A 16,394-nucleotide genomic window follows, 5' to 3' on the forward strand; every position below is an offset into this window, starting at 1 on the left:
CTGAGGGGACGGGACGGGGCCGAGCCCTCCTCAGCCCCACAAAGATGACGTTGACAAATGGTGTTATTATTAATAATATTTAGTTTAAGGGCTTTAATACAATAACAGAATTTGTAAGTGTTAATTTGGGGTTGGGGGTTACGCTCTGCTGCGCCGCGGTTAAGTGGCTGCGTCCCTCTGCTGTGCCCGCACCGTCTGGAAGACGTTCTGCAAGAGAGGAGAAGGGAGCATCAAAGGGCGGCCTGCGCTGCGCCCCAGCAGCTTTGTGTTCGCTCCGCTGCTGCATTTCTGGTTCAAGTGGGGGTGTTCTGGAGCTCTGGGATGGCTCTGCCCCTTTCCCTAAACACCAAACACCCCACAGCACAGCCATGAGCAAGCCTATTAGCAACCCAAGCTTGAGCCCCCGATGCTGCATTTGGGGGGGCTCCGTCCCGTCTTTATTTCACCGTTTGCAGAATCGCTCCCTGCCCAACTCGTGTGAGGCTGGGGGGGATGCATCAGCCAAGGCGGGGAGCTGCGAGTTGCCCCACAGAGCTGTGATGCGCATCGACAGAATGGGATCCAAAGCTTTGGGCCCGGCCAGGGGATGCTCAGCGCACACACAGCCTGCGCCCCACAGCGCTGGGGGTTGCCCTGCTGTTATCGCCTGCTCGGCATCCGTGGGGCAGAGGAAGCGATGCATGGGGCCGGGGGCTCCTTCTGCAGCAGTGCCACCATCAAAGGGCTCTGGGGGTGTTCCGCCCCAGTGAGCACAGCCGCGAGCAGCCCAGCGCAGGCGCACACAGCCGGAGGCAGCAGCACAGCCTGCAGCCATGGCAGGGCGCGGAGCAGCGCTGTGTGCGACAGGAGCCGTGCTGGGCGCAGCAGAAGGCGCTGCTCGGCGCTGCGGAGCTCCTGCAGGTGCTGCAGCGCCGTTACCTTGCTGCACACCGTGTCTGTGCTGCAGTTCTGGTTATCCTTGTCTGTTGCCTCCTCCTCCACCTTGACGAGGGAAAAAGACGGAAGGGGATAAATAAAAAAAAGGGGCCTGAGGGGCTGGGAGGGGAGCGAGGCAGATGGGAGCGGCAGGAGGGGCGATGGCAGCACTTCTGCACAGCAAAGCAGCTCCAGCACCACCAGAATTTGCAGCCCAGCACAACCAGCAGCACTAAGCACCGCTTCCAGCTCCACCTCTGAAAACCAGCTCCAGAAATGCAGCTCCAGCTTCAACACCACCAGCTCCACATCTCCATCTCCATCCCACCTCTGGCCCCAGAGCTTTGGCCCCAGATTGCTGCCAGGATGCAGCCCTGAGCCACACAGAGGGTGATGCTAAGCCCAGGGCAGGGGCAGTGCCACCTGCAAAGCGACAGCGATGTCAGGCAGCAGGGTCATGGAGCCCAGAGCTCGTGGTGCCTACGAGGACATGGATGTCACACAGCAGGGACCCTTCGTCCCACTGCAGCATCTCACGCCTAATGCTAGGCCCAGCCCAGGAGCTCCCAACCCCACAGCACGGAGAGCCCAGGGCAGAGGGGACGAGAGGACAAGAGAGCTGAGTGGCACCAGCAGGCAAAGGCAAAAGGATGGACCCACGGTGACAGCATGGCTCTGAGCAAAGAGAGCCCTCTGAATAGTTCTGCAGCCACAGAACTAAGGTTTTGCCACCTGTGGGCGACAGCAGAGCCCACCAACCCCAGGAGCTCCTCGCTGGACCGTGGCACACAGCTCCCTGCAGCTCTGCAAACAGAACACCGCGCTCCCAGCAGAGCCAGCTCAAACACCCGCTGCTCCCTGTTCAACCTCCTTGCTGGGGACAGGCAGGAGCGTCCGCCAGCAAAACGCTGCTGTGGGAGGTGAAGGCAATTCCCTGCAGCCACAGCTCCTTACCTCTTTCCTCCACTTGAGCTCACAGAAGACCCGCTCGAAGCACTCATGCATGTAGTTGAACTGCAAAGAGAAAGTGGGCGCAGCTCAGATCTCCCGCAGCACCCAAAGCCCAGCCTGTGCTGCTGGCTCCTCCTGGCGGCCGCGTCCCCACCGCAGCGCTGGGGCCGTGCAGCTCCCACGGAGACACGGGACGGCTGAGATGGAAGGGACACGAAAGCACAGAACCACGGGATCACAGAACGGTTGGGCTGGAAGGGAGCCTACAGGTCACACAACTACGGCATCACAGCACTGCCGGGTCGGAAGGGACCCAGGGAAGAAACAGGGAGCCGTGGAATGGCTGGATTGAGAGGGACCTTCAGAACCACAGAACGGCCGTGTCACTGACAAAGTGTTGAAGGTCACTGCTCCCAGGATGGGCTCCTGGGTGACACCACTTCACCCGGACGCAGAGCGGTTCTGGCTTCTCAAACCTGCCAGGAGTTGGGCTACTTACGTAGGGGGTGAAGATTTTAACCCATCGGGGTTTCTTCTCTCCTCGGGCATACTCAAAACAAAAGGCCATTCCCTCTTCGTCCGTGTCCCACCGCTGCATTTCGTCCCATTCGAACGCTATTACCTGGTTCTGAGGGGAGACAGAACCCAGGTGAACCCCTGGGGGGCCGGGGGGACTCGAGACACATTGGGTGGCGAAGCGAAGCCGCATGAAGAGACTCAGGGACCGCAGCCCAGAGCTCCAGGCTTCCTACAGAGCCACGGGGCTAAGCGCAGAGCCCTGCTCTCACCTCCAGCTGTCCCTCCTCGGTGCAGGCGTGGAGTTTAAAGTGCTTAATACTGATGGCTGTGATGACATGTCCCTTCCGCCGAGAGTCACAGGAGCAATGAGGGAAGATGATCTCGTTGTAACCCTCGCACGTCCGCAACATGTTCAAATACTGCGGAGAGAAATGGGCGCTGGGTTACACCTTGGGACGGGGACACGGCCCTCCTCAGAACCCTGCAGCCCAAAACAGGGAACCCAAGGGCAGCAGGGCTCCCCAAAGCGTGACCCCATCTGGGGGATCCCCTACAGCTGCCCCCGTCCCAGGACTCCCCAGCTAGGCTCCATCCAAGGACTTCCAGGGCTGTGATTTCTCATTGCAAGGGAAGGTTTTCATGGAGCAGAACCACAACATGCAAGAGGGGGACACGGAGGCGTGGCTTTTCCAAGAGCCACATCTCCCTTTGGAGCCACAAGTGGCCCAGTGCAGGAAGTGCCTGCTTGCTGATCCTCCTGTTGGTTAATCATTAAGAGGTTTCAGCATCTCAGGTGACGCTTCCAGGGTCCGTGCTGGGGGACGTCAGAGCTGCGTATGGGCTATGGGAGCCCAGCGTGGGCTGAGCCCTGGACTTCTGCCAGGCTACAAAGAAATGAAGGCACAGCAGCGCTGCAGCCGCACTGCGAGCAGCCGGGATCCACTCCTCTTTGTGAGGCCAACGCTGCCACCTCTGGGGCTTTTTGGATAGAAAAAGACCTTTGCCTCCCAATGACTGCGGAACAGCAGCTCTCCCTGGAAGCTGCAGGGGACGGACTGCTATGGGCACCTCTCAGCACAAGGTTTTGTCTCTGCTTGGAGCAGTGCTGGGTATGGCACTGCAAGGTGCTCACTGGAGGAAACAAAGCAGGACAAGTGGGACGACTCACCATGACCATCTTTCTCTGCTCACAGAGCTTCTGTAGCTGGTAGGACTTCTCCTCTGCTTTGATGTAGCCTTTCTTGACATCATCAACAGCCTTAAACAGGGAAAAATAAAAAAGGGGAAAAAAAGGAAAGAAAACCCAGCAGTCAGACTGCAGGATCCCGTCAGCACAACCCAGGGCCATCATGAGCCTTTGAGCTCCGTCCAGGAGGACTTTGGAATAACACTCCTGGAGGAAAAGGATGGACCTGGACATCTGGCGCTTGGCATCCTGATTTACCTTTGGTATCCCCTGGCTTTTGCCCACCGTGCTGCTGGAGGGCAGCACTGGCATGGGATCCTGTTACCCTTCAGACTGAGCGGCCTTTCCTTCAGCCCTGCGCACCCCAACTCCTGCCTGGCAGCTCCCAAAGCTCCCAGCCAACAGAAGAGCCAGTCTAGGAAACCATACAGCTTGCCAGCGGCTATCTTTATTTCAGTGTCGACCAGGGGCTGGTACTGGCTCAGTCTGGAGTGTCAAGGGAGCATTTTTGGTAGTGGAGACAGACAGAGCAGGACCCATCTTACTGAAGTTGGCAGATATCTACCTCTGGGCTGGTCATCCTAGCCTGGCTTTCTACAGTCAAGGGAGAACACGGCTCTTCTCAGGCTCACTTCATCCTATAGGGCAGCAGCATAGGAGGGGGCAGGTGAAACGACAGAAACATTGTGGTTCTGCAGAGCAGGGAGAAATCTGCTCCCCCACCGCCCAAAAGCTTCGTGCAGAGCTGAGGACAATATCCCACCCCTGGATGGCAGCCACTCGGGGTCCCTCCGCTCGCCCTGGGAAGGGGCAGCGCTGAGGGCGGCGTGAGCCCCACCGTGCAGCCCCAGGCAGCAGGACGCAGCCAGGCCGGGCACTGCTGCTCCTCAAAGCCGTGCAGCTGAGGAGAGCAGCGGCTGCAGTCGTGGTGGGAGCTGGGCCCTTGGCTGCCAGCAGCTCACAGGATCATTAAGGTTGGAAGAGACTACTAAGATCATTGAGTCCAACCCCATCCCACCCCACCGTGCCCAAAACCGTACCCCAGAGTGCCACATCTCTGCAGCTCTTGAGCCCCTCCAGGGACAGCACCTCCCCCCGCTCCCTGGCAGCCCGTTCCCAACACATCACCACTCCTTCAGAGAAGAAACTTTTCCTGATACGCAGCCTGGGTTGGCTTACCTCCAGCACAAAGCTCCAGCTCTCCCGGGGAGCAATTAGGTACCCACCTGATGGAAGAAGTAGGTGACTGCCAAGTCGTTGTCATTGAGAAGAGCCTCCTCCTCTGTCGTGAAGAGCCATTTCCGGATGGTCAGGCACGTCCCCGGCACCGCCGAGGTGTAGTTCTGCACGTAGAGTTTGTGGGGAAATTCATTGGGTGCCAGCTTGCGCACTGCAAGAAGCAGAGCTTAACTCAGCACCTGCCTCCATGGCGCTGGACCCTGCCAGTCCCTTGCAGTGGCCCCCGGGGCACGGACAGGAATTTCACAGCACTTTCCCCTGCATGACACCATGACAGTGGTGAGGGCCATCTCTGGGTCCCAGCAGCGCAGTGCGGCACACACTGCCACGTCTCTGCATTGCCCTCAATGAAGCAACGCGCAGCTGGGACTCCTGGCAGCACTGCCAGCAGCCAGCCCTGCGCTCAGAGCTTCACTGTGATGGATCAAGGAAGGGTGAGGCCACCACCTCACCGCAGGCAGAGCTAACAGCTTCCAGGGAAATTAAACGGAGTCTATCCAGATAGGAATAAATGGAGATGTTCCCATGAGTGTCCAGAAAGTGCAAGAGAGAAAGGCTAAGTGGAGTTTTTGCTTTTCAGAGTGAGGAGCACAGCACTCAAGGATGAGGAACTAACAGCTGTGGTTGGAGTCTGCGTGATGCTGTGCCAGTGCTAACACCTGACAACAAAAGCACCTGGCTAGGAGTGAGAAACATGCTCAGTTCAGAACCCACCACAGCGGAACACAAACCCATTGCTCCCACGCTGTGGTACAACTGCCACACTGGGGACAACGTTGGTTTAGTGAATCCACCACAAAGCTGGGGGAGATCAGAGCTTACCAAGACCTGGCCAGCCCCCAGCGCAAGCTGAGATGGAAGGAGAGAGTACTGAGTGCCAAAATCCCACATTCCAACCCCAAATCCCATCAGAAAGTGAAGGACAGATGAGACGGCAAGCTGCAGCTTATGGCCTGTTGCAGACTGGACCCAGCTCTACGTGTACACAGAGCAAATCCCATCTCCTCTGCAGCCCCTCTGCCCTGCGCTGAGATGCTGCTTGTGTCCGACCTCCAGCCATGTTTCAGTGATGCTGGGCACCACCTCTCTCTGAACCAAAGTAAAACATATCTGTTCAACAGAAGTGTCTCCTTGAACAGCTTAGGAACAGGAAAGTCAAACAGCAGCAAAAAAAACCTCCAAAGCCATCAGATTTTGAGGGCTTCTCATTATCAGTGCTGTGCCTGCCCCGTTCCTCCAGGGCTCTTGGTCCTGTGAGTGCAGATGAGAGCTGTAGGAGCGCCCTAGGGCTCTCCAGCACTGCCTTGGCTGCTGTCGGCACTTACCGAAGGAGTGATTGATCACTTCAAACAAGGCAAAGTAGTTGGCGGTAATGCTGTCCATTCCAACTTTAGCAGCCACGGCCTGGAGAACAACCAAAGGGAAGGTGGGGTGAGCGCAGCAGGAGGGCTGGGCCAGCTCCGCGTGAGCTGCCCCCGAGCACTGCCTACCCCGAGCTGCTGACAGCAAGGAGAATGGGTGCAGGACGCACACAACTCCTGCGCCAGGCACGCTGTGTTAGAGCTGCGGTGCTCCCAGCTATCAGCCAGCTTTAAGATGTTATCGGGGACAACTAATTCGTCCCTCGCTCTGTCCTTGCAGCCAAGCCAAGGAAATGCTGTCTCAGCACAGTGTGAGGTGGGGGCTCGCCAGCTCCCACCCTCCCTGCCACAACGCTGGTGCTCAAGGAGGGGCAGAGGAGCCACTGAGCACCTCCAGGGCCTCAGGGAGCGCATGGATCGCACGCATCCTTCATGTCCCGAAGAAAGAAGATAAAGCCGCCCACCTGGTACACCTGGTCTGTAGTGCTGTTCTTTTTGACTCTGACTGTCACTGTTGTTATGTCTGGTAATGCTACCCGAAGCTCCACGTCTGAGACGCCGTTGTAATTCTGAAGAAAGGGAAAAAAGAGGACAGGAATCAGCAAGGCCCTCGGTTGAGGTGCTGGGGGTCACCACTTCCAGTTCAGGCTGAGCCAGGAACTTCATGGACCAATTACTGACTGCCTTGCACTGCTAATTAATGTGGTCATTTGTATACCATTACACACAACAGAATCCCTTTTCAGGCTGCAGTGGGGAATTCAGAAAGAAGCGGCACCCTGCTCAGGTGTGGGGCAAGGAGCCCGTGGCAGGGCTCAGGGGGCAGCCTTGCTTTTCTGCTGCTGCTTTCTACCTGGCTTTGGCAGCGTCCCTGCTCCCCGGTGCAGTCTCCACCACAGCAGAGCTGCAACACGCTGCCCACGTGCCTACCTCATCCGACTCCGACAGGAACTCCTGCATGATGTCGCTCTCCCCGATGACGCGGATGGAGCACACTGCAGGACACAGAGCACAAGTCAGGGGCCGACCCAGGGGAGGCAGCCACCCCTCCAGGAGTTGCCCGAAGGACAGGGCGACAACGTCGGGCTGTTCCGCAGGCAGCCAAGGGCAGGGAGAGCCTTCTCAAAGTGAGCTGGGGCACGTGGGCTGGCATCCAGCAGAGAGTGCAGCAGTGTGGGATATTCCCCCCGGGCAAAGCCCAGGCTGCAGGCAGTCAGCCAACGGAGGTTTCAGCTGTACTTAAAAGCGGCATGAGATTTCATAAATAGTCATTCCAGAGGGACTGGAGCTATTTGGGAATTCAGGTCAAGTTCAGGAAATAATTTGAAGCCAAAGCGCATCATGCTGCATCCGAACACGACCAGCCTGCCCCTTCCTGCAGCCCGGAGGAGGAAAATGACTGAGCTGTGTGGGCTGGGGAGAACCTGACCTACACCCCACCGCGGCGCTCACAAAGTGATGGAGCTCAGCGCTTCAGCCATAAAAGTTCTGTGTGAACACGAGGGTGGAAGAGCCCTGGAACTGAGCCCAGAGCGGCACAGGGTAGTTTCCTTCTCCGGAAAGATTCAAACCCACATGGATGCGAACCTGGACAACGTGTTGCAGGGTTGGCTTTAGGGTTGGCCTGGGGGATCTCCAGAGGTCCCTTCCAACCCCTGCGGTGCTGGGACTGTGATGCTGTGCAGTTCACACTCTCAGCTCCATACCTTTCTCCAGGTACTCCTCCAGCCCTCGCCGCCGGGCGTCCAGCTGCTGTTCCGACAGGGAGAAGGGCCACTTTCCAGGGAGACGTGGGAAGGTGAAATTGGCAAATTCCCGCTTCAGGTTCTGGTGCAGGATGGCAAACTCACGGTACCGCTTGGAGCAGAGCTGCCGGCCAGCCATGTAAACGTTGTACACCTGCGGGGAGCAGAGAGGAGCAGCTCAGAGTGCAGCCAGGAGGGCTAGAGCTGCAATGAGAAGTACGGCTCGATGCTTCCAGCACCACCCTGAGAGAGGAGGAGCTGCTGCAATGGGGTCGGGAGGTGCAGAGAGCAGCAGCTCCAGTGCAGAGGTTCCTCTGCCCCCTTACAGCCCCCCAGCATCACCCTGCACCCTCCCAGCAGCAAAACCCCAGCCCAGCTCTGCAACAATGAAGAGGTCTTTTCCAACGCCTATAGTTTGGGGTTTCCCCCAGCAAGGGCAGGCAGCAAGCGTGGGGCGGGCAGGATGAGGGCCCTGAGGTTTGCAAGCTGGGCACCTTTCTTTAATTCATTTCCCCCCATATTCTCCAGAGGGAAGAAGATGATGAAAGGGAAAAGGAATTTCCCAGATGGGAAGCAGCATGTCAGGACATTTGTTCCCTCTCACCTCAACATTTGGTGTAAAATGAGTGCAAATGTGAGCAAAAGCTCACACGAGCAGAACTACGGCTTCCTATCTCATCTTCTACACTAGTGCTATTAACAAAAACGTTTGCAACACACAAGAAATAAGTGCAAAAGAATAACCAAGCAGAGACGAAACAAGTCAGTATCAAAAGCAGCCGATAAATTATGAGTTATTTTCGAATTATTGAAGGCACAAAGGGACCACTGCCACCCACTGCCCCCAAGCAGCACAGAGCCCCACGCATGGGAAGCGCCGTCCGGCCAGTACCAACCACGAACTTCTCTCCGTTCTGCTCCACGTGCTTGTAGGTGGGGATGGAGATGGGCACGGCCTGCTTCTCCGTGTAGTCGTAGAAGGACTGCCCCAGGGAGTCGTCGCTGGGGTCGAGGTTGTCGGCCTCGTGGGGAGGCACCGACAGCACCGTCAGGATCAGCTCCTTCTCCCCAGCGCGGATCAGGTCCACCACCTGCTTGTGTGTCGCTCCTTCAACGTTCACCCCGTTCCTGTAAGACAGTGGGGAAGCCATCAGCAAGGCTAAGGGGACGCTCAGAGCCAGCCCAGAAATCCAGCACAGATCTGCCTTCCCACCAGCAGAAGGTAACTGACATCTCCATGGCTTCAGCTCCCTTCCTGCTGTGGGTTACGCCAGCAAGAGAGAAGCAAGAAAAACACCAAAAAACCAAAACAGCCCACGTAGTTCCCATGTTCAAACTGCAAGTTCTGCTTTGGTGGGAGTAGCTCTGCAGCTCGGCTCTGCCAGGAAGCAAGCAGAGCCCAGCTGCACTGCTCTGCTCTCACGACATCAGGTTGAAGCTTCATCCATTTCTCCCACTGACAGTTTATTGAGTTATCTGCTATGGTACTTTGTTTAGGAGCTTCCACCACAGCCAGAAGTTCTTCAGGGGCTTTGCAGAGCCAGAGAACGCTTTAGATTGGAAAAGACCCTGTCTCATTCCAACCCCTACAATGGGAAGGTGCACCTCCGTGGGTCTTCTCTGGATTCTTTGTGCTAAGAGGGCCCAAGAGCCACGCACAGCTCTTCCAGTGGAGTAACGATGCCACAGAGCTGAGAATTGGGGAAATCCCCCCTCTTGTCACAGCGAAATGGAGCCATTCCTCACTGAAACACAGCGCCGTGCGGGAGCGGCACTCGCATTCATTCCAGCTGAGCGAGGCTCACGTGCTGCTCACTCATCCCAATGGGAGATTGTTTCCATTCAGTGGAATTAAAGCCAGGCTGCGGAGTCCTCCAGCACTGCTGCCCGAGTGGGATTCGGGCGGCCCAAAGCAGGACTTCTCCCTGCAAGCAGAGACTGACGGCTCCGCTCACCTCAGTGCTCTGCCAGCCGAGCCCCTGTAAGGCAAGGGCAGCTCTGCAACAGAGTCACCATAGCAACTCTGCCTGTAGAAATCCTGCACAAACCTTGGGGAGAAAGGGAAGGGGAAAGGAGCTGCTGTGTGCAGAGCTGCTGTGTGCAGAGCTGCTGTGTGCAGAGCTGCTGTGTGCAGAGCTGCGGGGAGCCCAGCCGCGCAGTGCGGCCACAACACGCCAACAGCCCATCTGCTTTTCCTGGGATGCTTGGGTGCTTTTCTCTTCGAGCTCCTGCTTCCATTTGGAGGCAACAGAACTCAACTCCACAGGTGCTACCCTCACCCTGCCCAGCTCCAACCCCCTGTCCAGCTCTGCGGGATGCCGAGCAGGCCAGAGGTAAACCTACACTAACAGAAAAGTTGGAAAAGACCTCCAAGATCATCAGGTCCAACCACTGACCCATCACCACCACAGTGACCCACAGGATCACAAACTCATTACAGGATCACCGAATCCACCCACCAGCCCATCCCCATCACACCCCAGACCGCACAGGAAGGGCCAAAAGGAGAACTTCACTGCAAACCACTGCAGGACGGAGCGCAGAGAGCAACTTCCCCTGTGAGGTCACTTCTCCAGCCAAAGGCAGATGTGGTAAAAGCAGGAATGAGGTTCTGCCCCTTCCACTCTCAGACGCCGATCATTGACCTCTGTCAGCACCCAGCTTCCTCCTCACCCCATGGAGCTCAAGGGGCCCACAGACATCACCCGGTCCAACCTCTGAGCACGCCGTGCTCCCCAGGGCCATCAGCAGAGCTGCGGCACGGTGCTGTGAGCTGAGGCACGACTGCTGCCACCGCCGCCACCGCCCAGCCGTCAGGGCTTCCCACTGCCTGGATCCTGCTGGGTCCCCTCCAACCCAGGATGCTCTGCGATTCAGAGAACCATGGGATCACAGCGTGGTTGGGTTGGAAGGGACCTACAGACCACAGCACTGCAGAACGGCTGGGTTGCAAGGCTCCTCACACCCCAAACCACCCCGCCATGGGCTGGCTGCTCCCCACCCACTCAGGCTGCCAAGGGTCCCATCCATGGCCTGGGGCACCTACAGGGATGGGGCACTCACAGCCTCATTGTCCTCTCTCTGAGTAAAGGATTCCAATCCTCACGCCTGACCCAAATCTTCCCTCTTTCAGTTGAAAACCAGTGACCCCAACTCTCGGGATATCCCACGTTAAATCCCAAGGATGCAGCAGAACTCCCCAACACACCAATGCTAAGGAAGCTCTAGCACACAGAAGAGCATTTCAGTCCTCCCATTTGTGCTCCAAACGACTCATCTTCTGTGAAGACTTCAAATTTCCTGCCAAGAGAAGGGAAGGGAATTGGCTGCGGAAAGCCTGCACGACGCTGCCCCGAGACGAGGACCTTAACACAACTCCAAGCGCGGCCTCCGCCACGCAGAGCCTCTCCCAGCCCCTGACCCTCAGCTCCAGCACAGAGCTCAGTGCACCCCCAGCAGCTCCATGCACTTCTGCATCTCCTGCAGCACATCAGTTCTTACCAGTAATGGGCACAGCAAAGCATCCCTCCCTGCTCTGGGAAGGGCAGTATTTCCCCATTTCTTATCACCCCAATGCTCTTCCTAGATGGAAGCCAACTCTCCTCTTAAGGCTACAAAGCCCAGACCTCGCTCAGCATTCCTCCAAACATAAATAAACCTCAGAAGGAATCACCAAGTAAGGTTCCAGCGACGTTCCCACTTCTGTGCAGAAGAAAGCAGGAGCCTTGGAGAACGACCACTTTCACAGCAGCCTCTTAGGACACCTTAAGGAAGTTAATACCTCTGTGCACATTTATATGCTCTGCTCTAGCAAACTGCAGCACCGCCATTCATTCATCTGCTCCAATTACATGAGCAGTGATGCCTTGCAAATGAACACTTCTTAAGCACTCTGAGAGGAGGCAAAGAACAGCAATGCTTCCGAAGGTCCACGACTAAATATCACTTAAAAGAAAACGAAATACTGACTTAACATGTAGCCTTGCTGAAAAAAGAAAAAGCATTTTTGGAGCGTGGTGGTCCTTAGGGTCCCTTCCAACCCAAGCCATCCTAGGATCCGAACGCTTCAGAAGCTCAGCCTGTGCCAAACATAACAGCAGACAGCTCCCAATGCTGCCCATGCCAGATGCAGCAGGAGCAATAACCAAAACAGTGAGTCCACACACCCTGAGAGCAGCCAACCTCCAAGAGCCCCATGACCAGCTCCGAGCTGGAGTTTTGGGTGCAGCTTCGTAAGCTAACATCAAAGCAAGGATTTGTATTGGCTCACGCAGACCCCACCAACCCCTCCTCGCGGGAAGTTCAGGAATGGTGGAAAAGAGAGAAGGAATGGCAAGAAAGGCACACGAGGAAAGCGGTGTGGGATGCTGAGTGTGGCACACTGGCTGCACGGATGGAGCAGAGGCAGCAGATACTGAATTCCTCCAGCTTCAGTAATTAAACTCATCCCCATGAGCACACACAGCATTCTATCGGAATAGACTGCAGAAGTGTTAAGCCAAGGCAGATAAAAAGGCTCTCTCATTTATTTAATTGCACACTTAATGGGAAAGCCAGCAAGCGAGGGCTCTTCATTTACCCACCGCTGTTATCTCCCGCAAGAAAAGACATCAATTTGCAGCTTTTTCCTTGGACGTCCCTCGAGCTTTGTGCACAGCGAGGGATGGGGCCACAGTGAGAACCAGGGAGTCCAGAGGAAAAAGAAAGGATGCTCCCCAAGCCACCTGAGCTTAAGGAGACATCCTTAAAGCCTTTGGTGCAGGTAAGCCTGCTGACCGCCCCGTGGTTTTCTGCTAGCACGCCCCTCGCACGAGCAGCACAGCGCTGCCACGTCCCCCCTGCAGACAGCTCTGTGCTTTCCCAGGCAGCACCAGCTTCTTCTGGGCCACACTGACACGCAACGTCCGACTTTGGGCCAAGAGAAGAAAAAGAGTTTCACTTCCTAAAGGACAAAGCAGAGGTCCTGCACAACCACGTGGATGTCTCGCCCGTTGAAGAGCTGGTGGGGCGATGCCATGCCAAAGTCTGAAGAGAAGAAGTGTGGAAAGCCTGTCAGCAACACACCAAACATCTCTCCTGTTCTGCAGGATGGGTGGGAAGGAGACCCTGCGGCATCGCACCCGCACCAGGGTCTCACTGAGCTCCTGTTATCGTGAACCACATCCTCACCGACTTGTTCTGAACCAGCTCCCTGCAGACAGAGCTAGCAGCAGCACAGAGCTCCTCCCCACCGAGATTAGTTATGATTGTCATTCAGGGTGATAATCAAGAACTAAATGAGCTCTCATTGTCTGACTCCAATGCCCTCAACACCCACAAACACACATTGAGCTAAGGAGATTAGAGAGCGTGCCATGGCTGTGTTGCAAAACCAACCTTGGAAAGCAAGAGCTGCACTTGAGGTGCAGGAGTGTAGAGTGGATGGTGAGGAAGGACTCTGAGAGCCCAGGAACCCAAAGAGAACCTCCACCACACCCTGGGCAGAGCTTGGAGCAAGACCCGTGTCCCCTAGCTCTGCGCAGGCTGCTCAGCACAACCACAACGCAGAGCCTGGAGCCCCGTCTGCCACGGCGCAAGGGACGGGAAACCAGAGCTATTTTGGGAGGCTGTTTTATTGTTTCCTGCTCGGCTCACGAGCACTCGCTCTGACTCGTAGGAGCTGGACTCTAATTAATGCCCACGTCCTGCTGAACACACAGGCAGCGCAGGGCCGGCGAGCTGACTGAGGCATCGCAGCTAACGAGCGCGACAGTCGATACGGGGCGAGGGTGAAAGCCAACTGGGTGCTACGAGATGATCCACAGGGAAACGAGGAAGTGGCCTCGCTCTGGCGATGGGCAGGGAGAGGAAATCCCACTCCTCAGCAAGACGGAACAGGCTGCCCAGAGAGCTGGCGGGGTCTCCTTTTCTGGAGACACTCAAACCCACCTGGATGGTGGTTTCGTGCTGCAGGGCACTGCTTCAGGGGGTCTACAGAGGTCCCTTCCAGCCCCTACGGTCCTGTGCCTCCTTCACAGACCGCATTTTAAGCATCTCCCACAAGACAGAGCTCTTCCAACCTGGCACCTTGCAACGCATACAGATATTTCCTGGGTCAATAAGAGCTGTTCTCATGTCGCTCCTCCAGGTGCAGAATTCAGCCCAAACGCTTCTGCTGCGCAGAAAATCAAAGTGGGATGGATTTGGGTCACTGGGAAGAGCCGAATCCCAGGGCCTGCTGCAGGGCACAGCCAGCTCCAGCCCTGTGCTGTCCTTCAGAGCCCGGCAGCAAGGCATTCCTGCTGCTGGGAAATCCCTGTAATTAATAAGTAATTGAGCTTAACCAACTCAGCACCAAGTACAAAGGTGTAAAGAACAGCGGAGATTGCTCAGCGCGGGCAGAACCAACCCGAAGAGCTGCACGGCAATGTGCCTGATGCTGGCCCACAAAATCAACACTTATGGGATCTTTTAGGAAAGAGAAAGGAGGGGTTTCAACACACCGAAGCATTTCTACGGGAAGACATTCCGTGTAATTCTTGCAAGGAACAACCAAGGGGTCAGGATCAGGAACTAGCAACAATTCAACCCAATCCCTTTGGCACCCACGCGGACCCCAGAGCTGTCCCTGAGCTCACTGCTGAGGGGAGAATCCCTGCACACCATAAAAAAAGGGAACCTCAAAATGTCAGCACAGCAGAGATGGAAACGGCATCCCCACACCCCAAAGGATCCCCCAAAGCTCTCAGATACACCACTGGCGCAGCACCCCCTGAACTGTCCCTAAAAGCCCCACGTGGGGTGGAGAGGGGAAGCCCCCTATAAATGCCTCCAGTGCAAGGAATGGAGCACCGCCCCATGCAGAGCCCCACAGAGGAACAGTAGAGTCAGACCCCTCTTTGGGGTGCACACAGTGCTCCCTAATGATCCCCCACGAGATGTGGGGAGTCCCAAGTGACCCTAAATCCTTGTGGGAAACTCCCAGCCTCCAACCCCTCATCCAAAGCACCCTCCTCTATGAAGCACCCTCCCACAGCCTCAGTGCAGAAATGGCCCAGACCCCATAACCCCTTCTACATGTCCCCAAACTTCAGTGTGCTCAGTCCTCTCAGGACTCCCACAGACCTCTCAGGACCTGTGTGAACCCCCTCAGGAACTCCCTAAGACCCTTCAGAACCCCTGAGGCCCCTCAAACGCCCCCACGACTCCTCCTCTCAGGACCCACCCCAAACCTCTCAGCTCACTCAGGACATCCCTTCCAATCCCCCAGACCCTTCAGAACCTCCTCAAGACTACCCCAAAACCCTCAGCCCATTCAGGGTACAACCCGAGACCCCTCAGGTCATCCCCACAACCTCTCGGCATCCCCCCAAAACCCTTCAGGGTCCATCCCAAACCCTCAGCGCACTTAGGAAGCACTCAGCCTCATCAGGCTCCCCCCCAAGCCCCCTCAGGACCCCCCTCCGCCGCACCAGAACTCTCTCAGGACCCCCCACCCCCACCCTCAAGCCCCCTCAGCACCGACGCAGCCACCACACCCCCTCCACACCCGCCCTCCCCCGCAGCCCGGGCCCGGCGGCGGCCCCCCCCGTACTCACACCTCCAGGATGCGGTCTCCTTTGCGGACCCCGGCGCGGTCGGCCGCCCCCCCGCCCAGCACGGCGCTGACGTGCTGCAGCGGCGCGTACAGCTCGCCGTTGATGCTCCGCAGCTGCCCGCCCTCGCTCACTTGACCCCGCACGTTGAAGCCGTATCCGGATTCGGATTTCACGATGCGGACCACCCGCGGTCCCCCCGGGGCTCCTTCATCGCCGCCGTTCCGCTGCGGGGCCGCGGCCGAGCGCGGCGGCCCTTCACCCTCCTCGTCCGCCATCTTGGCGAGCAGCGCCGGGCCGCGCCGTCACGCGCGCAGCGCCCCCTCGGCCACCGTACGCGCAAGGGGTGATGGGAAACGTAGTCCGAACCGCCGTAGAGCGCGATGGGGCGCGGGAGCGATGGGAAATGTAGTTGGCGCGGCACTGCGGGAGCTGCCGGGCGGCAGCGGGGCGGGGAGACGAGAGCGGCGTGCGGGATGTAATGGGGCGGGAATGGGGCTGTAAGAGACGGGAATGGACTGTTCAGCAGTGTGCGTGTGTGACAGGACGAGGGAAGCGGTTTCCGACTAAAAGGGGGAGATTTAGGCAGGGTAGAAGGAAGGGTGCTTCCATGAGAAGGGTGGGGAGGCGCCGGCACAGGTCCTGCGGGCAGCGGCGCCGATCCTGGAGCTGCGCGGCCGTTCCTCCAGGCTGCGAGGGGCTCTCAGCTCCTCACGGAGCTGCGGGTGTCCCCGTTCATCGCAGGGGGGTTGGACCAGATGGCCTTTGAAAGTCTCTTCCAACGCAAACGATTCTGTGATTCTACAACCTTAATGATCAGCCACTGCACCACAGCACGGTTGGGTTGGAAGGGTCCTTAACGATCATTCTCAGAACCACAGAAGAGGTCGGACTGAAGGGGGTG

At 57.3% G+C, this 16,394-nt stretch overlaps 1 protein-coding gene across 3 annotated transcripts; it reads right to left on the reverse strand.

Annotated features, from left to right (window-relative positions):
- Positions 1–63: 63 nt before the first annotated feature.
- On the reverse strand, positions 64–15,792 carry SNX27 (sorting nexin 27). Of its 3 annotated transcripts, none has more exons than XM_052665065.1 (13): positions 15,494–15,792; positions 8,813–9,044; positions 7,878–8,070; positions 7,102–7,166; positions 6,636–6,740; positions 6,136–6,214; positions 4,798–4,961; positions 3,554–3,643; positions 2,655–2,804; positions 2,366–2,494; positions 1,870–1,929; positions 919–981; positions 64–207 (listed from the first exon to the last, which is right to left on the reverse strand). In XM_052665065.1, the coding sequence occupies exons 1-13, from the start codon at positions 15,766–15,768 to the stop codon at positions 160–162; spliced, it is 1,653 nt and encodes a 550-aa protein (XP_052521025.1). In that variant the 5' UTR covers positions 15,769–15,792; the 3' UTR covers positions 64–159. The 3 variants fall into 3 exon arrangements, with proteins under 3 accessions (XP_052521025.1, XP_052521027.1, XP_052521026.1); XM_052665067.1 differs by lacking the exon at positions 15,494–15,792 and adding an exon at positions 9,148–9,170; XM_052665066.1 differs by lacking the exon at positions 919–981.
- Between the last annotated feature and the right edge of the window lie 602 nt (positions 15,793–16,394).

The sequence above is a fragment of the Tympanuchus pallidicinctus genome, unplaced genomic scaffold (assembly GCF_026119805.1).
Source record: "Tympanuchus pallidicinctus isolate F22 unplaced genomic scaffold, pur_lepc_1.0 scaffold61, whole genome shotgun sequence".
NCBI lineage: Eukaryota > Metazoa > Chordata > Aves > Galliformes > Phasianidae > Tympanuchus > Tympanuchus pallidicinctus.